The following is a 25,987-nucleotide window of genomic DNA, read 5'->3' as shown; positions in this document are numbered from 1 at the left end:
CGTGTTGTAATGTCCTACTGAAAGTATGATTGTCACTACTTATGTCATTCAGGGTAAAAAAAAGGTGCACAGGCTAGCGAAATGCAAGAAATCAGTGCCCACAATAAAAACAGCCAGCGAGAGCGCATTCGAAACATTTGGATTACAGGATCATGTGTTGTGTGATGCTGTAGACGCAGTGAATTTGAGGAGAACCGCCGTCTGGTCTTCAGAGGGTTAAATTTCCTTTTGAGGGGGAGTTACTGAATCTGCAGCAACATCAGAGCGCATTCCTCAGAGCTGCCAACATCCCGGGAATAAGACCTTCACCGTCACCATCTCAGAGCCACATCCCGGGAATATACCGCAGTACCGGACACGCGTCGTCTCTGTTGTCAAGCCGCGTTTTCTCTGCTGGTTCGGAGTATGCGAGCTCCAGGATCCGCTCAATGTCTTAACGTAGGTGAGCATATAACGTTGTCCTTAAATGAATTAGTAGCCTAATGTGTAAGAAAACCTGGCGATTTTTGCCAGCTTTCGATGCTTTAACGAGTAAACGGGAGAGAAAAATAAGCCGGGGTTTTATTTTAAATATTTATTTATATTAATATGATCTGTTTCCATTCACTGCAGCATGAGCTTTGTTACTGTCTAAAATCCTCATACTGTATTTAGCAATGCCGTCTTATGGGCTATATTTAAAGAATTCCCACTAAACACTGAAAACATTATCACTGTAACGCGTGCTACTGCTTTTGCACAGACTAATGTGACATTCTAACGCATTCTAATGTTTATTTTACCGTTGAGTCGTCGATACATCATGAATAATCAAACATTTACATGTCTTACAGAAATGTGAAATGTATATCTCATTATAATGTCCTTATCAAATCTATCCCAGATCTTTTTCTGTTTGCCAATTGAACCTGTTGATTTTAAATGATTCCCTTAAAAAAAAAAAAAAAAAAAAAAAAAAAATAGGTTGATATGACATTGATGTTGGCTGCTGGTTTGACCTAAATTCACAAATGTTTGCATTCACCAACAGTGACCACATCCGTTAGCATTCAGCTTCATATTGACACCACACTCAATGGCATTTGTCAGGTGTACCTTACCAAGATCTAAAATGACATAAAGTGATACATGCAACAGCATAATCAGTATTTTCTAAGGATTGCATACAAGTTTGAAGACACCTAGGACTACTCAGAGCTCATTGTCTTAAAGTTCAAAGACATTTCTAAGATTTTGTATTTCTGAAACTTCACTTTTTAGACTTCCCATCAGAATCGCAGGCCTGATTTTAATAAGGGCCTCATATGACCTTAAATAGTGCTTATTAGTTGTTACAAACAAGATGTTGGATTGCTGTGCTGTTTTGAGCGGCACAAGCTTTGGTGACTCTTTACGTTTGGTTGCAGCTATGATCTCAGTTAAAGGGAATGCATGTCATTATGTCCTGGTTGATCTAAATGGCAGGGACTTGGAAAAGCTTAAGCCTTGAAGCGTGAGTGGCATTACAGTAAGAGTTATAAGAGGACAGGCTCATTTTCAGTATAACTTTAACTGTACTCGGTCATTGTGATTTTGCCAAGTAAGACATGTTCCTGGATCAGCATATTTTCTTTATCCTGGAACAACATTCTTGTCCAAAAACGTAGTCCTAACCCTGTCCCTGCCCTTAAACCTAAACCAAGCCATAACTTATCCCTAAAATCAGAGTGGAATAATATGTGAATAACACTGATGTAGAAGCACCTAACCCTGGTTGTAAGCCTAAGCTGGACATAAACTGTAAACTTGTCTCTCAATCTGATTGGTAGATTGAAATGTTCCAGGATCAACAAAGGAAAATGTTGTACCGAAATCACGTTCACCAGTTACTTTCTATTCCCTGTATGCCATTTTCATCCCCTTTTGCTTCACCATCCCCCCTAGTACTTTTGGAGGAGGAAATACCACAGTAAATATGTTCCTCTTCCTCTTAAAAGCTGGAAACGTCGAGGGAAAATGTAACCCTTTTTTAGTGAGCTCACTTTCATGTAGTAAAAAATAAAAACCTATTTGAAACATTGAAAGAAAATGTCTTTGTTCCTCACATTGGACATGGACAGATGCTTTCAATCATATTGAAAACAGCAAATGTGTTTTTACTTAAGAATGTGTAAATTACTTTACCACGGACAAGGAGCCAACACTGTGTTTAACTGTTTTAAAATGTGAATTACCATTTAAAAATGATGCTGGGTATGACTCACGTCAAGACATTCTTCTTTCTCCTGTTGGTACAATGTGTGCTGTTTTATTGGAACCAGATGTTGGCACTCAGCGTAGTTTCTCTTCTGTCTCTCATTCTGAACTCTTCAAATGCTGTCCAGCACCTTTCCTCCTCCCTCTCTCTTCATAAAAAGACCAACATATTTCAGTGGAGAATGTAGTCCAAAAAAGAGAGAAACAAAGGCAACTCTCCATCACTTTGGACCTTTATGAGACTCTTCTCCACCAACTCTGCTGTCTTCTCTTGCCTCTGTGACTTTTTATTAGACAAAAGGGACTGTTATTGTATTTCATTGTAGACGTATATAGGACAGTAGAGAAGTCATGGCTGCTCTTTTATGTGTAGAATGGTATTTCACTGTGTTGGCCACATGCTGAGGTAAGTGACCTTTGCCCCAAGTGTTTGTTTGTACTGCACTTTCCCCCCTCCTAAAAAAGGAATGACTTTGGAATTTTTCCTTTATACCAGTAAAGAAAGAAAATGTGCTTTAGGGCCACACGTGGAAGCCTTTGCTTTTCAACATTATCTGCTAGGATAACACTTGACCTCCACACACTTAAAGGGATAGTTCTCCTGAAATCGGAAATTCTGTTATCATTTACTCACCCCGATGTTGTTCCAAACCAGCATGACTTTCTTCTATGGAACACATCTTTCCTGGATAGGACTTTCAAATCCACATACCTTTTTAATCAGAGTCTGATAAATCTGGTGCAAATTTCTGCATGGAACGCAAATGAGTCAACATTAATACAATATTTATACTGACACTGTCCGGGCTTTGACCCATGACAGGACAAACTCTCTTGCTTGCCCATCTTGTTCAGGACAGAAACTTTGGAAATCATTAAGTCATTAGAACCATTAAGACATTTAGCCTTTACTGAAGCGCTTCATTTTGGCTTTTCTAGAAACCACTATTTACAGTATAGTTTCACAAATGACATCATTTAATCCTCATTAAGAGTATTGTGTCCAAGGTTTGTGTATAAAACACAGTTATTTAGTCTATTCATTTAGTAGGTCTTGAGCAATCTTGTGGCTTACTGCACTGTTTGTCCTCATTTCATTCCCTTAAACATAATTTCAGCAAAGGCTAGATCGAACAGCTTACAGTACATAATGGCCTCCTACAATTACTGTGTGAAAACTGGATTTACATTTGCTTAGTGTTCTATAAAAAGTTTGTTGTGTCACTAGATGAACCCAGTTATGGTGTTATAGTGTTATGGGTTAGGCAGTGTTTGTACACCAGACATTTTAATGCCTCTTTTGTTCCAGAACACATGAACGACCACACAAGCAGAGAGCTAAAATTATGGTTTACTGTGCTTCTGAAATGTTTTTACTTATATAAAAAACTCTACTTATCATGGGACCTCATGCTGAGATGATTAATTATATAATAATTTCCTGTTAGGTAAGATTGTTTTACCTAAATATCATTGGATAGGCCTAACACTTTAACAGTGGGTTTGGTGTCCTTCTGTTAAAAGGAAGGATTCAGATGTTAAATCTGAATTTTCAGTATCATTACTCCAGTCTTCAGTCAGTGTCACATGATCCTTCAGAAATCATTCTAATATGATGATGCGGTGCTCTAGAAACATTTATCTTAGTATCTTTCTTGAAGTGATACATATTTTTTCAGGATTCTTTGATGAATGGAAAATTCAAAAGAACAGCATTTATTTTAAATAGAAATAACTTGTCTTTACTGTCATTTTGGTCAACTTGCTTTGACTTTTTGATGTAATAGTTTCTTCTTTTTGAAAAGTGAGTTGTAATTTCTTCTTCTGAGGCTGCGTACTGTGTTCCTTGACCTCATTTTGTTTGATTATGTGTCTTGGATGATGGATTGTGTGTTTGCTGTGCAAAGCTAGCCTGTGAGTGCAGCACTATGAAAAGAGATGCCCATACTTGTCATCGGTTGCCATAGGAACCATCACAATCCAAAGCCATAAGGGTCATACAATAATTGGCTAGCCACATGTTGCATTTGAATTGCAAAATGTTACATGAATCAATATCATTATCACCTTAGCCTCCTTTTCTATGGCCGGCTTCTGCTCTGATCCCCATCCTCAGGCAGTTCATTATCCTCAGAAAGAGTCTTAAACGCAGAGGTGTTCTGGCCATTAAATGCATCGTTCGGTCCTGCATGCGGCACGAGTACAATCAGGTCTTTGTTCCTGGTTCCCCTATGTGTTCCTTCTAGTTATCCAGTGTCCTGTTGACATCTGACAACACACCCCTGGAGATTTTGTCTGTCCAGTGTGTTTACCTCAGATTCTTGGCATTGAGCTGGGGAGGATGTGTCTTCTTGGCTTTCTTTTCTTTTCTTTTTTTTTTCATGTGGATATTTACACATACTCCATAGCTTATGTTAAGTGACAGCCTTGGGGCCAGGAATAGGGAAGAGGAAAGATGGTGTTTATATACCCGCTCTTAGTCCTCTCTGGCTGCTGAACCAAGTACTGAAGACCCGCTGAGATGCCAGACAGGAGAAAATGGAGACTGAGAGGGCTTCTCAGGCCAGCAAGAAAGTGCAAATATTGATGTTTTCCATGCGCTTTGACCGGGAAGCACTAAAGTCATGCGAGTAAGAGTGTGACAAACATTTTAAAGGTGCAATACCCCATATATGCACAAATAACAGCAACTTATACGTCAAAAGGTGACCATATGGTTGGTCAGAATATACAGTTCACTGAGTTTTATTGGCCAGCAGAAGAGCATTAATTGTCTGTTTAGATGAAGCTATGCCATAGTCATTGCAAAAAAAAAAAAAATGTTTAAGAATTTACACCACAGTTTATGGAGTGATTATGGATAATGTGTTTTTGTGATTGAATTTGTCACATTTGTTTTTCAGATGTGTCACATTAGGAGGTTTTGCTTATGCAGTCCTCTTTCTAGCATTAGCTAAACACCCCACTAGTGTGAGGTCTGTGGGATGTTATTTTGAACAACTAACTCCTGCAAATGTTTACATTTTTTTCACTCATGCTTCCTGTATTTCTGTACCTTGGACAGGTTCCAAAAATGTGCTGCAACTTTTACTTTTTAAAGCTTTTCACGTTGTGCGGTTTATTAAAGCAATAAGACGTTGTACTTTCCAATGATTTTGTATTAAATATTATGGCTACAAATACATACTCATATGAGAGAATTATACCTTGAATAAACATATTATATACACTGTTCGATGGTTTGGGGCCCTTTTTTATAAGGAATTAATACTTTTATTTAGCAAGAATGCATAAAATTGATCAAAAGTGACTGGAAAGTCTTTTTACATATAAGATTTCTTTTTCAAATAAATAATCAAAAAAGTATCATATTTTCAACATTAATTACAATAATAAGAAATGTTTCTTGAGCAGCAAATCCGCATATTAGAATGATTTCTGAAGGATCATGTGACACTGAAGACTGGAGTAATGATGCTGGAAATTCAGCTTTATCATTACAGGAATTGAATACATGTTCAAATATATTCAAATTGGAAACAGTTATTTTAAATTGTAAACGTTTTCCACAATATTACTGCTTTTACAGTGTTTTTGATCATCTAAATGCAGCCTTGATGACTTCTTTTAAAAGCATCTTACTGACCCCAAACTTTGAATGTTAGCGAAGTTACCTGGCCAAACTGTAAGCTGTTTGCTCTTACCGCAATGTAGCCACTTGCTACTTAAATGGAATCTGCAGTGTGCATTTATAGTCACACCACAGCCGCTTTAAACGCAGTGCATCCAGCCAGATTTAAGAGTCATAACTGTGTTTACTACAATGAACCCTTGCGTGTTCTTTTGTAGGATACACCATGTCAGAATCTCAAAAGTTTCTGTAACTGTTCACCTTTGAACACCTTAATGAATTCATTATTGAATGGTTTAGAAATCCTTCCAGGAATAAAGTGCTCGTAAAATGATAATGGTATAAGATAGTGGCATTTAGAATCTTTGAAACTACATAAACGTCTATGGACATACAGTAAATGTGTATGTGAGCTATTCACACAGTCTGGTATCTAAAATATAATTTAGATGTGCTTCGCTGACAGTGTGGTAGATGTACACACATAATATGTTTTCTTTCGTCTCTTGGTGTAGACTTAATATGATAAGCTTGTCAGCTAGATAGATACCAAGACTTTACTCCTGACTAGAACATCTTAATACCTCACCGGCATGACACATTCTTCCTTTGGTTCCATCCTTCCTTTTTGCCTGGAAGGGAAGTCACATGTCTATAAAGGACCTTTGTGCCAAGGTTGCTCTGTCTACCGTGAGTTGCCAACAGCTGTCATTCAGGGAAGAGCAGCTGGTACTCTTTGCTCTTATAATAGAATCTGCTCACTAGCTATAGATGACCAGCAGAAGTCTGGGGTCACATGTGGGTCGCCAGTGTGAGAGGTGAAGCTGATTATGGGTTAAGAACTATTTATGTCTGGTGAGACACAAAAGCATACCATTTTGAGTTGGACTAGATAACAACTTTGACTACAGGAAAAATAATATAGCGTATTTCAAAACCTGTGAATTTACTTGGTCTTTGATTCATGAATTTGAATACAATTTCTTTGTATTATTTACATAATTTTTTATTTCAGTTTTAGTTTTACTTCGTTTTAATTCCAGTTAGTAATTTTAGTGCTTCAACTTAATCTCATTTCAGTTATTTACCAAAGCAACATTTCTCATTTTCATTTAATATTCAATCTAATATTTATATTTATTTTTAATTTTTTTTTAATTAGCAAACATGTTTTTAATAGGTTTTCTTTTGTTTTTAGTTAATTATAATAACCTTCTAAGTTGTTTTGCAATTACGTAACATAATTGCAACATTGTATTGAATGTTCAACAGGAAGGCTATTTCACGGAAAGTGTATGTATTTTTAGGCAGCTCGAGTCGGTGAGTTGATGAGGGTAAATATTTTCATGTAAGAGTGACTTTGATTTTTTTTTTTATTGAAAACAAATGTACAAAAATAGCCTGTCTGTGGTATGAAGAAGGTGGAGAATGAATAGATCCCAGATGGAAGGGAAGCTGTGACTTCCTGTCTTTGGGTGCAGGGCGGTATAATTGCAATGCAGAGACAGCGGGAGATAGAAGCTAAGGGTACTGTGGTCCTATAATAGATATGCCAAGAAAGGACATGTTCGAGAAAGCAAAAATGTCTCAGTGACCTATCATCTCAGATAAGTCTGAACCAGTTATCTGTATTAACTCAAAACATGAATGTCACGTGGGTTGTTAAAGGCAGCGAGTGGCGAGTATTTATGGCTGAACAATGTCACCACAGAAAAATGCTCCAGAGTTCAGGATGTTTATTCAGCTTCTGTTGAAGCACAGCCACTTTGTATTCCTTGTGGACTTCAGTCCACTGAGATAAAACTGGTTAGCACATTATTACAAAAGGTAAGTGATCACCTTGCGCTAAACAGTGTTCACCAACATCTGACATGCTAATGCTTGTCTCAGCGCTCCGGACTGTGACTAATATGTGTGTCCGTATGCGGTTTCATCAGATATCATATAGTTAGAGCGTGTACCAATGTTTTTTAATAAGTCAGCCAAAAAGGTTTATATTTTACAAAGAAATATTTTACAAAAAGTATTGATTTTTTTTATTAATGTTTAATATATGTGGTCCAAATGTAAGGTTGAATTGACTTTAAGTTAAACTTTGTTGGAGTGACATTTTGGAAACATAATACACAAAACAGCTTTTTTTCTGCGGACAAGCAGAAAAATTATTACAAAACAGTGAACTAAAAAGTAATTTGCTCCTAAATGCTTCATATGCTGTCATATCGATCGATGAATCACAATTAATTGCATCCAACATAAACGTTTGTTTATAAATATACCAATATGTATATATATATATATATATATATATATATATATATATATATATATATATATATATATATATATATATATATATGTATATATATATATACACACAGTATATATATGAAGAGTTCAGATGCAAAAGCCTCTAAGTGCCATCTGAAATTTTCTTCTAGAATGATCATTTTTATCAAGCTTGTATATTTAAATTCAGTAATTTCACTTAAATGGCAATGAAGATTACCTATTAATTGTCATTTAAGTGAAATTACTGAATTTAAATTCAGCTTGATAAAAATGATCATTCTAGAAGAAAATTTCAGATGGCACTTAGAGGCTTTTGCATCTGAACTCTTCATATATATATATATATATACACACACACACACACACACACACACACACACACACACACGCACACACACACACAGTTACATATATTATATAAACACAAACTTTTATGTTAGATACGATTAATCGATTTGATAGCACTAATATAGTGTATTATTGTCTGGAGCCCTGTTGCCTACACAAAAATCTGCTAAATAATGCTCCAATGACTTTATTTTCCTTTGATATGTACATTTGTAAACCTCTACTAAATCTGTTTCCTGTTTTGCTTTCTCTCTCTGTCTCCTTCCTATCCAGTGCAGGCACTGTTGATCATGGTCCACTGCTGAGTCAAGCTGTGGTGCACACACTGCAGAGAGGAGAGCAAGAGGGCTTCAACTGATCCTGTCTTCACATTTGTTTTGAACAAGGCTGGCCTTCAAACATGTCTGCAGAAGTGGAAACCAGCACACCCCCCGTCGAGCAGGCACCTTTTAAGACACCCTCCAAAAAAGAAAAGAAGAAGGGTATGTGACAGTGACACTTTTCACACGTCAATATCTTGTTTTTTTTTTTAGTATACAGGCCAGACCTTGGGTGATTCAAGTGGTTTAAATACTTTTAGACCCCTTTTTTCAATCACAGCTTTGGCAATGATTGTTTGACAGGCTGCAATCATTTTACTTTTTACTTAATTGGGGGTTTCTCAGTAAAAGCCTCTATTATGAGAGAAAATGCAATGACTTGTTTAAAGAAAGTACAAAAATTGAGTAGACGTCTTTGCTGACCTACTTGTGTCTACTAGCACATCATTAGTGGTATAGTGAGTATCCCACTGAGATTTGCTGTGAGTTTTTAGCTGTGTGTAATGTGAGTGTGAGTTGCTCCTAGCGTCCACGTCTCCAGCGCACCTACAAAAACCAAGCTTGATCCATTACAAACATGTAATGAACCTATTCTGAGGTAAAACTAAACCCGCATAAGAGTTTTGAAACTTAAATACATCTATTGTACTTGCCACCTCCCCAGATGAAAAGGCAGTTTGTTTAGAGATTTGATCTCAGAATTTACATGAAGTTATGCGCTGGTTAAGAAAACCATTTTGTGATTTATGCTTCAGTCTGGAATCCAAAGGGTTTGCCATATTGTTCTCGGACTGTACAGTTGGAATCAGACAAAAATGATTTAATAGTTATGTCTTAACCTAAATTCATCACTTTATCAGTAAATGTGTGCTTTCCTTGGAATGTTTCAGTCATTAATCTGTGTTGTGGAATGTTGAGCATGGGTGGGCTTTTATTAGTTTCGTAGGATATTACTTTAAACCTTCTGGCTTTTTAATATTGTAATACATTTAGATTTTTTTACTTCTTTTCTCCCCTACTTTTCTTCTGTCTATAGAGATACATTGTGTTTGTTTGCAACCTAATTGCACTGTAAAAGTTTCAAAAGCTGGTAATACAATATGCAAGCAACCTGTTTTCTATATGTATTGTACTATTAGCACACTTTCAGCAAATTTTAGATATTAGATCAGACATTCTCCATTTAAACCTGGTCTGAATCTTTTTTTTTGGGGGGGGGGTTGTGTTGTCATGTATATGACTCAGTGATTACATCTAATGTAAATGGTAAAAAATAAGGCACTGTTTCTTCTCAAGAGGACAGTTTGAGTTCATCAAGTTCCTTGACATGTCGTGTAGCACAGTGCAAAGTTGGCGAACAGCCACCTGCAGAAACCTAAAATCCTCCGTCCAGAGCTCCAGGGGCCTCTTTGACCCAATATTTCTCTGGATTTATTTTTCTAAGCTGGAACCTGGTGCACAGTGGTATTGTTTGTCTTGCCTAGCTCATTCATACCAACAGAGCACACTAGTGATGGATTCCATTACAGTTCTGTTGCTGTTTCCACAATACCTTCCAGCTGCGACGGCAAGACACTCTCCAACATGTGTATTTATGAGCCTTTTCCACAGGCATGAAAACAAGCTAGATGATTCCCACAGTCTCGCGCGGAATAGCCAGCAGTGATTTGGGCAATGAGGTGCATCTGGGGTTGAAGGAGGTTTCATAGTCATGTGTTGGACATAGAAACAAAAATATATTGGTGCAACATCACATTTGATCTTTCAGCCACATTGTTATTGCAGGTCATGTATAGCCCCATTTTTCTTTCATTTCTTTAACTTTTTTTATAGATAATTGTGTTTTTGGCTTACCTTAATGATCAGGCTCATTTGTGAGCAATAGGGAATATTTTTCTCCACATACCCCACTCATGAGTTTTTACTTCCAGACCAACAAAAATCACTTGTCATCTTGATTAAGATCTTAATAGTTATAGGTAAGCCTATAAATTACTGTGTTGGTGCTTAAACTTACAACTATGGATGCACCTGTATTAAAATTATGTCCGATAGTGGTAAGGCGATAATTGATTTTGTGTTATGGCCAATATTAACATTTTATTTACATCTTATCTAAATAAATAAAAAATAAAATGGTTAAAACTTTTACATGCTACAAGTGAATTTAGGCATCACAACATTATAATGTACAGTATGATAAATAAAAATGGAAATATTTTAAAATGTGATAAAGATTACATATAAAGTCAGCATGAAATTAAAATTCACCCTATTTTCTATTTTATTTTGAACGATTCATCCGTGCATGTTTCATTGTTTTACTTTTTTAAAACAATGTTTTATTTTTTTACTCATAATGTTTAAGCAAAATGTCATAATTCATCTTGCAGTGAAACGACAGACTTCTCTCTGGTGACGTATGCAGGACTTCTCCAATCAGCCCACTTAAACTTAAATAACCTAAATAACTTTGTGTGAGAGTTAGATGCGGCACAGTAATATAAATGTTAGATTGCTAATTTATACATTATACATTTATAATTTATACATTTATCCATAGATACATTTTTTTTTTAAATATCAAATATCAGCCAGACCTGTAGATCTTACTTTAAAAATAGGCTAACTCAGTCTGTGAATATTCTGTTTATTTTAGCCAATTAAAAAAAAACAGACAGAACAAAAAGGTCTACACATGCCATTTAATGAAAACAGTAACTAAACCAAGCACTCATATTTATGGGTATTATATGTTCACGTTGGGAGGGGGTTATAGAGCTGAAACCCTGCATGGGATGAATGTCAATGTTGTCCCTCAGCTTGGCCACAGAAGGCATGAGGTCTGGGCCTCGGCCAGACTGTTCTCTCTCAGTCTCTTTTTGTTTCTCTGCGTCTGATTCACTCTCTCTTTCTCCGCCTCTGCCATCTCAGCAGCTCCACTGGCCAAAAGGGGACATCGCCACATAGTCAGCTGAGCTCTGGTTTTGAAGTGAGACACAGGGCAGGCAGACAAAATAAATGGCCAAAAGTCAAGAAGAAAGAAGAAGGATAGTGAGATACCACAGAAGACCCAATGCAGAACTCATAGAGAAGAGATTGGTTGTTTCCAAGGGAGGAGGAGGACATATATGAACTCTCAAACTAGCAAATAATGTGGCACATATCCAAAACAACACAGTTTTAAGACTAAAACATGGCTAAACATATATATAAAAAATGCTCTGGGAGGAACCAATAAAACACAATGATCAGCATATTGTCATATATGTTTAGTTTCATTGTGTTTTTGTTTGGTTCTGTTCTGTTCCTTTTTGCCTGTGTTCTCAATCCTTGTTTGTTTCCGTGGTTTCTGATTACATTACACACCTGTCTTAAGTTTTGTTGATTAGCCTCTTGTATTTAAGCCCTTAGTTCTCCTCTTTGGCTTGTGTTAACGTTGTGTTCCTTTGTGTTGTGTTATATGGTTCCTGTTTATTAAAAGTAACTTGATCGTTCACGCTCTCTCTCTCTCTCTCTCTCTCTCTCTCTCTCTCTCTCTCTCTCTCTATCTCTCTCTCTCTCTGGTGGATTATCTACACACACGAACATTGCAGAACGCAATACCTAGAATAGCTTTTTTTTCCTGGTGAAATACAACTATGGACTTACCTGCTGTGTGTCTCCTGTTGCTGGAGCAGGGAGATCGCTCACTTTAGGACCACACAAGGGACTTTTTAGATCTGGTATGCCTCACCTACTATCCGGACCGCTTGCTCTGTTTATTTTCCGCGTTTGTAGAGTGGGTGCTGGTGAACAACGGATCGGCATTTACCGCCTGCCCTGTTGAGGAGGAGCCAGAGTCCAGTCAGGATCCACCGCAGACACAGAGTCTGAGCCTGCCGCGATGCCAGAGTGGACGCCTGAGCCAATCATTGCCCCAGAGCCCAAGCCCAACGGAAAGTCTGTCCAGGTGCCTGAGCCGGCAACATTGCCCATCCCAGTTGGTGTGCTTGTGGAGTACGAGAGGATGGATTGGAGCCTCACCCATACTTGAGGCCTCCTGCATCTCCGCTGGTCCCGCCCAGCTCCAAGTCTCCTGTGTTTCCAACGATCCCACCCAGCATCCTTCTCCCACCTCCTCTACCAAAGATAGCCAGTCCTTCGACCCCATCTCGACTGGTTCCCTTCAGTTCCTTGGCTCTTCCTCTGTTTACTCCACTCTGCTGCACGGATCTGCCTCGGGTGTTCCAGTCTCCAGATCCGTCTTGGCAAATGGATCCCTCAGCTCTGCCTTGGTTGAACAGTCAGCTCCACCTTGGCTCCTCGCCCCCTCGGCTTCACCTGTGACTTTGGTCCTTATGGCTCCACCGGGCTCCCTCATCCCTCTGGCTCTCAGTCCAACTGGCTCCGACTCAGTCATCCAGCACTCTGGATTCACTTTTGCCACTAGTCACCACGGCTCAAGGACCTACGGTGTCGCCCAGTCTCTGTGTGTCCTTGACTCCGCCTGGATCTCCAACTCTCCTGGCTCCACCACTGGTGGTCGGATCTCTGACTCTTTCCTGGCTTTTACCGCCGTCATCTCCACCGTGATGTAACCATCTGCTGGCTGTCGCCTGTCTCAGACTCCTCGTCCTCCTCCAGAGCCACCCTCCCTCCTCTGTTAAACTTTAGAGCGCGAGGACTTGCCTTCCAAGAGAGAAGATACATGTTTAGTTTTGTTTTGGTTCTGTTCTGTTCCTGTTTGCCTGTGTTCCTGATCCTGGTTTGTTTCCATTATGTTATGCACCTGTCTATAGTTCTGTTGATTAGCCTCCTTATGTTTTAAAGCCCTTAGATCTCCTCAATGCTTTGTCTTGTGTTAACGTTGTGTTCCTATGTGTAATGTTATATGAATACTGTTTATTAAAAGATACTTGATCGTTCGTTCTCTCTCTCTCTCTCTGGTGGATAATCTGAAGCACTTTGTATTCATTTTATTAAGCCTTCTTCAGATCTTTTTGTGCCATTGAGTAATCGCCTAAATTTTGAAATACGCTTGGGTAACTTGCTGACATTTCCAGTGATTGAGTAGAATTCAGACTGAGTTTCAGAGCTGAAATTCAACTAGAGATAACTCTGTATCTCAGACAGCTGGTACCATCAGTTCCTTCCGAATGGCATCAATCCCAGTGACAGCCGTAATTATGTCTCTGAATCGTTTCTCATTCCTCTAAGAATAAAGGATTTCGTAAATGATTCTTCACTGCACTATTCATTCCCATTTTAGAATGCTTTTGTTTTGAATGACAGCTGCATTTGTGATGAGCCGCATTTGCCTGCTGTAAACTGTAATCAGTTAATTATATGGAGCAGTATTTTAAAAAGGTTAAATGACAGGGGCTCATCCTATACTACAGAAAGGACACTTAATTAGTGGTTTCATGTATGAGTGAAGAACTTGCTTTTTCAGCTCTTTTCAAAAGGCATTTTCTCAGAATTGTTTGATGAAGTTCAAAAGAACTTTATATGATATCATTTTTTTGTAACACTTTTGATCAATTTAATGCATCTTTTCTGAATAAAAGTATTAATTTACTAAACTGTGCCCAAAATTTGGAAGTCTATATTTGTACATATTAAAATATATGCACATATATTTTCATTTCCTAAAACTCGACTGAAAAAAACATAATTATGATTATTTACTTTATTAACAGCCCTAATATTTTTATATCAATTTTTATTTTAAATCTCTGGTTGGTAATTACTGGCCTAAAGCCATAAAAACTAAGTCTTTTTTATATGTTGTCTCAATCTCCCCATAAGCGTTTGAGGTAATTGCAGCAGTGTATATGTTCATGGCAATCTGCGTCATAGCAGTCGATCTATTTTACAAATCTGTTTAATAATAAAGCATTAAATTATTTCTCTTTTGCTTTTAAATACTTTTAAATCTCACAATATTTCATTTTATGTTTTAGATTCAAATCTCTCTTTTTATCTGCTTTTTTCAGCTGCAGCGAGCCCAGAGAAAACAGATGAGTTCCTCCTTGCCAGGTTCAAAGGTAATGGAGTTCGCTACAAAGCCAAGTTGATCGGTGTAGATGATGTCCCTGAAGCAAGAGGAGATAAAATGAGCCAAGACTCCATGATAAAACTGAAGGTCAGTGAAAGGTCAAGCATGTTTGTTTTTTAGTACAGTATATCTTAAAGGGATATTTCACCGCTGGAAAGATGAATGTGTATTTAAATTGGGTCATTTATGTAGTAGAAATGTGAAATTATTTTAGAAGTTGGTGCCTTCTAGACTGAGAAAAGCCAGAAAATATATTTTGGGCTCATGTGGATGCAAGACAACATCTCCCAGAATGCACTTGCTTCACTGCCCTACGAGGCCACTCCCAAGCCATGCGTACCGGTTACAGAGGGCGGTATCAGATGAAATGATACAACTAGGCTACTAGTTGACTCGAAACTGAAAAAACGCCGTTTTATCGTGAGATCCCACGATGGGGTTGAAAACATGCGGAACTAGCTCCTACTCCTGGCTGTAGTCTCTAGCCTCTGGCCAAAAAAGCCTCCATTGACGCAAAATTACGATTTTTGCGTCATCTGAGGGTTTTTTCCAGACACACAGAAATCTCTCGTCTCAGGGGGACATGAGGGAGGGAAGCACGGTCATTCGAAAACACTACCGAGTTTCTACTGATACAAAGCTTAATGCTAATCGGTGAAGTATCCCTTTAAGTGACTTCTAGTAGCCGAAACTAATGGCAGAAACATAGGACAAGATGGATTTTTTTTTGTATTGACTTTTCACAATGCATGTTGTTTCCCAGATAACAAGGAACATTCTCAGAACTGTGGCTAAAGTTCTGGCAATGTCATCTCAAAGTTATGAACAAACATTATTCCAGTAAAGTTAATATAACGTGTGTTCACAGTTATTTGGTCTTTAAAATGTTAATGCACAAAAAAATATATTGCTATATATGGTTCATTGAATTTTAGTATTGTAATTAAATGAATATTGTTCTGAAATTCTTTTAATTTTAGTTTGATGTTTGTCTAAATTTTTTTTACTGTTGCTAATTGTTTCAGAATGATTAGAAAACATTCAAAAGTAACGTCCCCATTACGTTTGCATAATTGCAAAATTATTATTTTTTTTTTTTTTTTCAAACAAACTGGGGGTTTTAAGCGTTCAGAGAACACTCAGAGTTAACGTTTTTGTAACTTAAAAGTTACCGTAGCAAAATGTTTTAGAACATATTTTTGTTAGCTAGGTTTAAAGCCTTAATATCTCCAGAGAGCAAACTGTGTCAATGAAATATACCCTTAGATTGTTAGATTTGAGGAGAGACATCTCCGCAAGAAAGAGAATAATTGAGTCAACACAATGTTTTCCAGTATTTTTGACATAAATATTACTGGCGTGAAGTAATTATATTGGCTGTTTTTAGTTTTTTTCTGATTCAATATTTATGATATTTTAAGAGACAGAAATATCCCTGTTTCCTACACAATTTATTTAGTCCAAAGAAGTCCAAATGGTTTAACAGACATTTATTTAGCAGGACACTGACTACATGCAAGAAGTCAAAATGATTTGTTTTTTATTCTCAGCAAACATGTATTTGTCTTTTCTCTCTGCGATCACAGGGCAAGGCAGTGGCAGCTCGCTCTGCGGGCAAACACAAGCAGAGAGTCTGGGTGAACATCTCCCTCGCAGGAATTACTGTTACTGATGAGAAAACAGGGGTCCGTCTCTCTCACTCATTCTTTTATTTATACTGACTAAGAATAAACTCTTCAACAGATATACCATTTGATACCCAATATACAGTATTCATTGTTGTGATTTCTTCAGGCAAAAATACTGGAGCATGCAGTAAATAAGATCTCCTTCATCGCACGGGATGTCACTGACAGCAGAGCGTTTGGCTACGTGTGCGGTGCGGAGGGCCAGCACCAGTTCTTTGCCATTAAAACTGCACAGCAGGTCCAGTGAGATTTTATGGAGCAAAGCTCTTTCCTTCTTCACACACTCATGCCTTAGGCACACACAGACAAACTTGTTCTCTCTTTCTCTGTTACTCATTTCCCAGTAGTGCGTTTTTCTGAATGCATTCCCACAAAAACACATTCCCCTCTGCTCACAAACATTCACTCATAAACCTGCAGGAAAAATGCCTTTTAACACATTGTTTGTGTTTCCACTCAGGCAGAGCCTCTTGTCATTGACCTGAAGGATCTTTTCCAGTTAATCTTCAATATGAAGAAAAAAGAAGTTGAGGGTTCAAAGAAGGTGCGAGACCCCTCAAAAATATTTTTAGATGTATCTAACTGTGTATGAGCCAGTGAGAAACTTTTATACTCATACTTCAAGTGTAATTGCACTTGTAAATGCAAGAAATTACTGTACCATTCAAAGTTTGGGTTGGGTTTTAAAGAAATGAATACTTTTTAATTCAGCAAGGATGCTTTAACTTGATCACAAGTCACAGTAAAACATTTATAATGTTACAAAACACTACTTATTCAAATAAATGCTGTTCTTTTGAACTTTCTGAGGGATCATGTAACACTGAAGACTGGAGTAATGACTGATGAAAATTCAGCTTTGACATCACAGGAATTAATGGCATTTTAATTATTATTATTATTATTAATTATTTTTTGTTCAAATAAATGCAACCTTGGTGAGCAGAAGAGACTTCTTTCAAAAACATTAAAAAAAAATCACCAACCCCAAACTTTTGAATGGCAGTGTATGTATATCACCACAAACTAAATCACTCTTGTGTATAGATATAGCTCTTTTTGTCAAATTAGGTACATTTTTATTTCTAATCAGATCTTGTTTTCACTTCAGGATGAAAATAATAAAGTCATAGAGGTAAGTATTGAGACATTAAATACATTAAATGTTTTATCATACTATATATTTTGCTTCTAACTTCTGTCAATCTTACCTCAACAGAATGGCAGTGAAGGCTCACACAATGACAGAAAAGTGAGTATGATTTACATTCACCAAATGGTCCTGATATTGTTCCACAACAGTGAAAGAGTTTTGTTAGTGGCCTCCAACCTGAAGGCTCCCAGATGCCAGTAGAGTTGTGCCTCTCTGGCCCAGTTCCTAAAGCCTCCTGCTGGGTTGTCTTCATGTTGTTGTTCACCATTTGCACACTGCACCTAAACTAGTCTCCTTAGGGGGTGAAAGCTAATTAAGTTAGCAGACAGGAAATAACTGAGATGCATCACATAGCAGCTCAGGACATTCTCCCACCACTCCTTTCACTCACAGTCTTTGGAAAAAAACACAATTCTCCTCATTCTTCAATGCTCATTTCCTCCCATTCATCTGCCCTCAGAATGAATGGCTTTTCTCTTTGGTGTTTTGGTTACTCTGACTCTGTTTGGTGTCAACTTTTTTTTTCAACTCTGTTGCAGGGCGTTGAACAGCTGGACTTGTTTGGAGACATGTCGACCCCACCTGACTTAAACTCTCCCTCGGTAAGACTGTTGGGCAAGAATGAGTCATGCATATTAATGTATAAATATACACATTCAGACTGAATGCGAGACGTTTTCACTCCAATTTCGGTTTGTATTGACGGTGACACTCTATTAACACAAGAAAGATAGACTACCATTATGAATGCTATTTCCATGGAATTCTATTATACACCAGCTCATTTACCAGACCAAAGCAACATTATCCAAATGAGACATTACGCCGTTTGAAAGAGACTAGTGGCGTTTAGACAAGTCTCGTATCCTGCTATAGTCCTTGTTTAGTCTCTGGTGCTTGATTGACCTCAAATGAAGAAAATGCTGTCATGGGGAGTAAAAGGCTTGGGCTCAGGCCAACAAAAGTAACAAGCACTAAAAACTCAACAAGGCTCAGTTGTTTGAAGACACTACTCTATAGAATAACTTCACAACTATATGAGGCAGTTTTTTCTCAGTATGATGAATTCTAAGGCCTTTGAAATGGTTAAATATGTTACATGTAAAATACATGAGTTTACACAAAAAGAATGAATCTTCCCTTATCCAGTCATCTTCTGCTTGCTGTTTACTTTCATGGTTGACTTTTTACAAGTGGTGTTGATGCAGAGTTTGTTCTGTTCTTCTAACTAAACATTGCATTGACTGTGAGAGAACAAGTTCAGGTAATGTGTGCAAATACTGTGAAGTTTATTCATCCATTTTTAGCCATCCATTATTCAACCAGTGTTTTGTTGTCAAAAGCATGGTATATTGGGGAAAACACTTAAGTAGGGTTGCCAACTTTAGTAGAGTATAAGGGACACCAATGCACCAATGAAATGCACAAGAAATTGACAGGAAGAAATCGATTGTCCTAAGATGTCGCCATAATTAGCTAGTAGTAGCTGCCCTCTCTTCTTCCTCATTCTTCCCCCACTGTCAAATGTAGTGTCTGTGTAGCAGTTTCTAATATCAGGGCTCTCAATTTATAACTCACTGTGTTTCACTTTCATGGTTTGCAATTTGTTTTCTATTCTGCTCTGTAGTTTCTATTGCATTATCTGCAGACATATAAAAGGTATTACAACAGTTACAAAACAGATGAGCTGTCTGATAAAGAGAAGAACAAGCAACAGAACAGGTCAACACACACATACTCCCCCAACAGTAAGGCCATTAGAAGAACCCTACATATTTAACTAATAGATGAAATAATAAAATAAATAAATGTATACACATACAAAATGTAGTTTTAACATTGGCACTTGTATATACAAAGTTTGGGGTCAGTAAGATTTTTACTTAGCAAGGACACATTGAATTGAACAAAACTGACATTAAATACATTTATAATGTCACAAAAGATTTCTATTTAAGATAAATTCTGTTGTTTTGAACTTTCTATTCAAATACTTAATATACTAAATATTAATCTGCACAACTGTTTTCAACATAATCAGAAATGTTTCTTGAGCATCAAATCAGCATATTAGAGTGATTTCTGAAAGATCTGGAGTAGAAGACTGGAGTAATGGCTGCTGAAAAATCTGTGGAAATCTGTTATTTTAATAATATTTCGCAATATTACTGTTTTTACTGTATTTTGATTAAATAAATGCAGCCTTGTTGTGACTTTTTTCCTCTTCAAATCTTGCCAAACCCAAACCTTTGAACGATTGTGTAAAATTGATTCACATGCAAAAAAAATATTGTTCTTAACGGTGTTGGTACAAGACACTTCCCTTAAAGACAGAACAATCCTGTTTTATACGAGATGGTTGGCAGCCCTGCACTTATGTCATGAACGCACATGCTTGCATTTCTGATTGATTAGACTACACAGCATTTACATGGAACAAGTTTATTGTACTTCATGCATGACTTCATCTATACACCACTTAAATAAGCATTCATGTATTATTGACATCAGCTTATTATTTATTTATTCTTCTCTTTCTGTTTCTCTCCCAATCCTCCAAATCTTCCTTCAGGAGTCTGAGAACATCCTGTTGATGGATCTGTCCACTGAGATAGACAGCAATCAGAACTGTGTTAAAGGAAACCCCTTCACCTCATCTTCTATCCCCAGAGCCCCGTCCAGCCTCTCGCCTGAGAACCCCTTCTCTTCTCAGCTCAACTTCTTCCCCGCCCCTATCCATGACCCGTTCAGTGATGACCCATTTTCAAGCGACGACCAATCAATCAGGGACTACCCTGCCACAGAAAACCACAGCACTAATAACTTGTTCAATGGTGGCCCTAAGAATGGTGACTCAGACTACTTGGGGCACCAGTTCGACCAACTCTCCAACAGGACAGTCATCCAGGCTCTCAGTAATGGCCACTGGCCTTTAGATGGCAGAGCTGCAGAAGCCACTAGCTGGACTCAGAATACTGTCCCAGTTCAAGAGCAGAACGGACATGGGAAAGTGACCCCTAATCCGTTTATCGTAGATTCGGAGAAGATGCAGCCAGTGCAGAATGGAGTGAAGCATGAGAATGGAGGCATGGGAGAGCTACCTGTCAATCAAACCAAGGATTCGGTTATTATAAGCCCTCCACCACTCAATATGAAAGCCGGGAGGGGCAGGAGGAGTGTAAAGGTAAGGTTACATTAATGACTGTATTTTGATAATTAGATGGCCTCTTTCACATTCTACTTTTTATATCTACTAATTTATATCTAACACCACTTCATGATCTGGTAATGTTGTTTACCTCAATTTTTAATGCTTCAGTGACTTGTACTTGTAAGGTAAGGATTGATTTGTTAATGTCTTTCTCATCACATTATGAATATATATATATATATATATATATTTGAAAAAGAGTCTCTTATGTTCATCAAGGCTGCATTTATTTGATCAAAATACAGTAAAAAAAATATATACAGTAAAATATTATTACAATTTAAAATAACTGTTTTCTATTTTCATATATTTTAAAATGTCATTTATTCCTGAATATTCAGCATCATTACTCCAGTCTTCAGTGACACATGATCCTTCAGAAATCAATCTAATATGCTGATTTGCTGCTCAAGAAACATTTCTTATCAAGCAGCACAACTTTTTCAACATTTATAATAACACAACATTTATTTTTCCCTAGAATTATTTGAGGAATAGAAAGGTGTAAGAACAGCATTTATTTAAATATAAATCTGTGTAACATTATAAATGTCTTTACTGTCACTTTTGATCAATGTAATGTGTTCTTGCTGAATAAAAGTATTAATTTCTTTAAAAAGAAACATACAAATAAAAATTGTACAGACCCCACATTTTTTAACGGTAGTGTGTATATAATTACAATTTATTAAGCTTGTTTTAGCCTGTTCTGTTCTGTTTTTTGTTTGTTTTTATTTAACCTGGTTGGACTCTGTTTTATGATAATTTTTTATTCTCTTCTATAGTCCCCTTCAAATGAAAAACTTGAGATGGATCTATTTGTTTCACCAAATCAATCAGAATCACCACCTCCTCAACCCGAGAACTGCCCACTCAACTCTGTCAGTTTGTTCAGCAGGAGCCCTTCCTCCACTGACGCACTCACAGTTCTTGGTAAGACACTCGAGACAGTAAATAAATAACTTGACATTTGTGAGTTTCCAATAAAATACTTTTTCAAAATGTCAGTGATTCTTATTCAAATGAAAGTTTAGAATAAGTGTTCTTTTACTTATATATTCCTGTAGCTCAAACAGTAGAGCATGGACGAACGCTAGCAACGCCGAAGGTCATGGGTTTGATTCCCAGGGTATACAGGAACTGATAAAATGTGTATCTTGAATGCAGTGCAGGTCACTTGGCAAAGAAAAGAAAGTTTAAGGTTAATTAGTGTCAAGCAAACAATGGAACGGCTGTCCTGTGGGTAGTGCAGTTCCAATCTCAAAACTTTTGTGATGTTACCTTTATACAGTATATTATAAATATAGAGCTTAATGGATTACATTTCATCTCACTTCCTTTCAAAAGTTTGGGTTGGTAAGAATGTTTTTGATGTTTTGAAAAAGTAAAAAAAAAATAAAAACAGTAATTTTAAAATATTATCACAATTTAAAATAACTGTTTTCTATAGCATTATATTTTAAAATGTAATTTATGTGATGACAAAGCTGAATTTTCAGCAGCCATTACTCCATTCTTCAGTGTCACATGATACTTTCTTCTTATTATCAATGTTGAAAACAGTTATAATGCTTAGTATTTTTGTGGAAACCATAACACTTTTTTCAGGATTCTTTGATTATTTTGAAGTTCAAAAGAACAGCATTTATTTGAAATAAAAATCTTTAGTAACATTATAAATATATTTACTGGCACAATTTAATGCATCCTTAAAGGTATTAAATTCTTTCAAACATTTGAGGGATATTGTACTGTAGAATAATATTCACAAAAGGGGCGGCTGATATGGTGTTTACTATTCTGTTTACCACAGTAATTACAAATTTAGATGTTAAAAATAGCTCTTTGTGTCCAAGTAGAGTCTTTTTATCAACTCTATATCTTCTCTAAAGAAGGGTTGTCTCTACAAGCTCCACCTGCAGTTTCCACTCCTGGAGCGGCTCCGTGGAATCAGCCCCTCTCGTCCATCTTCCCCAGCACCACCAGTGCCTCTCCGCCCTTCACTCAAGTACCCATTTTCTCCACTTCTCCTGGGCCTGCCTGGGGAACTACTCCTGGAGGTTTTGGAACCTCGACCGCAACCCAACAGCTTCCATCATGGACCAACCCCTCAGTCTCCAATGGATCCAATGGATCCTGGACCCATCATACAACCCTGGGGAACCCCTTTCAGACCAGCATATTTCCACCCAGCCTTGTGGCCAATGGACCACAGAGCTCCAGTCCCCCTCCACTGGTTCCACCTCGGGCAGTAGCCACCAAAGAAGCTCCAAAGGTGGACAGTAATGCTTTTGTTGACCTGGATCCTCTAGGAGAAAAGGAGAAGAGAGATGTCAAGGAGATGTTTAAGGATTTTCAGATAGCTAAGCCACCAAACGTGCCAGCAAGGAAAGGTAAGCAGATATTGCTGTATTTGTAATTAAAATCTCACCTGTTTTAACGATTCATTAACACCATCACTGCATCTGCTGTGAGTTTGAGTCGCTTATAACGTGCATTTGGGTATGACAGGATCACTTTATTACACATTCGCATAATTTTCAAAATTTTTGTGGACATACATTTCTAGCATTACACCAGATTTGCAACGGGAGCGTTTATAAACCTGTTGTCAACTAAAACCTGTTGCAGTTTTCCAACAAAATAAAAGCTTGAAGATTTAATGTTTGAAAGTGAAAAATTGAGAAAATAAATATTAGTACTATAACTTGTAGTGTAAAATACAATTATTATTCTAATTATCAAATACAATTTTTTTATTTTTTCAGTGCAACTGCATTATTACAATAGTAATACATTTATGACTTTATTTTTTTATAATTACAGTTAAAAATAATAATGTGAAAACAATATAATTATTATTATTATATAGAAAATTTATTGAGTTCCTAAAAAAACAGTGTGAACATGATGTGAACTGTGACACTATGACAATTAAAAAGATGTAAATAGATATACTGTAAATAAGTACCTTTACTAAAAAATAAAAAAAACACAAAAAAATAATATTTTATTTGTTTACTCATGTCATGTGACTATTTGCCAACAACCACAACATGCAAATGCGTTGTTAAATTATTAAAAGATTAAATTTTAAATTTTACTTCAAGTAAATATTTTTAGTCAAAGGGTTTCAGCTGAAAAAAAGTTGAATTGGAAACATCTTGACATGACAAATAATTTTTGTCACTGCAGAGCCATTGAAGATTGGAGGTCAGAACCCATTCGACAACTCCTTTGGAAAAGATCTGTTTGGCTCGTCTGTACCTGCAACTGTACGTATATGTGCATCCTTATGAAATTTTTTATCATTCAACAAACAAGAATATTTACATTTCTTTTCTTCTTTACCTTTACAGAGTGCTCCTCCCATAAAGGCAGTGGGCTTAGATCCTTTCAGAGACCCATTTGGAAACCCATTTGCATGATAGCCGGCCACCTTGATGACTCCATAGGGTCCAAGTATGGATCAAACAAAAATCATTGAACAAGAAATTATGCAAAAACAATTCCATTCCAGATGCTTCTTACAGCTTCATAATGTTTTTGGTTTTGGCAACTGTTTTTTTACAGAGCACCATTTTATGTAGCTTTCCCACTAAAGTGCATCCTGTTCAAGAGCAGGTCTCTTAGCTCTGATGTCACAGCCAATGTCTGACAGCCAAATTGAGTGTGTGCAACCCTCCTCCTTTCATAAACCAGAATTGGATCTGCATGGTGGTCGTGGGCAGGCTGAAAATAAACCATCATCATAGTGCTGGTATCCTGTTAAAACATGATTTTCAGTGCAGTTTGTCTCTAAACAACATGGTGAGAGTGGTTTTGTTTTGTGTACTAAAAGCACTCAAAAGCAATTTTGTCATTTTTGCACCAGTAAACAAGGCATTGATGTCTGTTGCAGTATTATTTTGACTTTATATGTTTACTTTTCCACATTTATCAAATGCTTTATAGGACATGATTGGTCACTAATTTTGACAGATGTTTTTATTAACTGGCATACAAACTGAATAAGATTCCAGATTTTTTAAAAATCCAATCCTGGATTATATTACATGTCCAAATACAAACCAATATGATGGACAGCATAGAGACAATGTATATAATATCTGTAGGGATGCTTTGATATGATAACTGTGCAATCAACATCTGATGATCTGATCTGTACTAATCACATGATACATACTGTACTGACCTGTTCATTATAAGAGAGCAACTGACTCTAATCAACCTGTATTTGAACTGAATCCCTTGCGAGACGCTATTTTCTTTTTTTTTTTCATGAACTGTATCCAGTGGTGTTATTTGTGAGGTTGTGAGCTTGCTGCATTGACTAATATATACAGTATGTACTGTTGTGAGGTTAAAAGTTCTCTGTTTTTGTTTTGATTTGACATTGTATTGAATGAGTAATCTTTAATTGTGACCACTGGCATGTTGTCAATGGTACTGCAACTATAAACACCTTCAAAAATAATATCTATATCCATAGTGTTGGAGGATGTTGCCTGTATGAATTTTAGGCGATACTTATTAAGCACATTGTTTTGCGTGAAACATGATCATCCAGAATGTTTCAGGTAATACTTGATATAAGTATATTGATGTGTCTGTCTGATTGATGACGTTTTAGTACACTGCTCTTTATTTTTAATGTTTTCCTTTTTGATAGATGAGGATATAATCGTTTTCCACCAGACAAATTAAGTGGGCAAACATATGAAATTGCAAGGCTTAACAGTGTAACGGATATGCATTCATCTCAGTGGATTAATGATAAAAAAAAAAAAAGGAATGCATTTACTATACTGGATGTTGAAGCCTTGTCAGAATGAACTATGTGAAGTATCTATGTGTACATATATAAATATCTGCTCTGTTATGCACTATGCCATCTCTACCTTGGATGTTATAGAACTAAGGTGTTTAAAAAATGTAGTCTCGCTGCAATAAACTGGAATTTTAGTTAGTGAGAATAGATTCAGAATTGTCCTATTTATCTTTTGCAAAGTTTGTATTCAAGTCTGAAAGAGTTTGGTCTACTTCACATTAAAGTGATGACTGACTGA

At 36.9% G+C, this 25,987-nt stretch overlaps 1 protein-coding gene across 5 annotated transcripts; it reads left to right on the top strand.

Annotated features, from left to right (window-relative positions):
• On the top strand, positions 1 to 25,987 carry LOC308691722 (disabled homolog 2). 5 transcript variants are annotated; one of them, XM_081367243.1, is made up of 15 exons: positions 147 to 442; positions 8,780 to 8,988; positions 14,805 to 14,953; positions 16,453 to 16,551; positions 16,661 to 16,792; positions 17,015 to 17,098; positions 17,666 to 17,689; positions 17,774 to 17,806; positions 18,247 to 18,309; positions 20,280 to 20,891; positions 21,704 to 21,851; positions 22,811 to 23,311; positions 24,114 to 24,193; positions 24,278 to 24,380; positions 24,492 to 25,987. In XM_081367243.1, the coding sequence occupies exons 2-14, from the start codon at positions 8,907 to 8,909 to the stop codon at positions 24,344 to 24,346; spliced, it is 2,076 nt and encodes a 691-aa protein (XP_081223369.1). In that variant the 5' UTR covers positions 147 to 442; positions 8,780 to 8,906; the 3' UTR covers positions 24,347 to 24,380; positions 24,492 to 25,987. The 5 variants fall into 5 exon arrangements, with proteins under 5 accessions (XP_081223368.1, XP_081223369.1, XP_081223370.1 ...); XM_081367242.1 differs by having other exon boundaries at positions 1 to 438; positions 24,278 to 25,987; XM_081367244.1 differs by having other exon boundaries at positions 22,814 to 23,311; positions 24,278 to 25,987.

The sequence above is a fragment of the Scardinius erythrophthalmus genome (genome assembly GCF_964197995.2).
Source record: "Scardinius erythrophthalmus genome assembly, chromosome: 5".
In the NCBI taxonomy this organism is placed as follows: domain Eukaryota; kingdom Metazoa; phylum Chordata; class Actinopteri; order Cypriniformes; family Leuciscidae; genus Scardinius; species Scardinius erythrophthalmus.
Note: the sequence above shows the minus strand (reverse complement) of the source record. Positions and strands in the feature narration are given on the sequence as shown.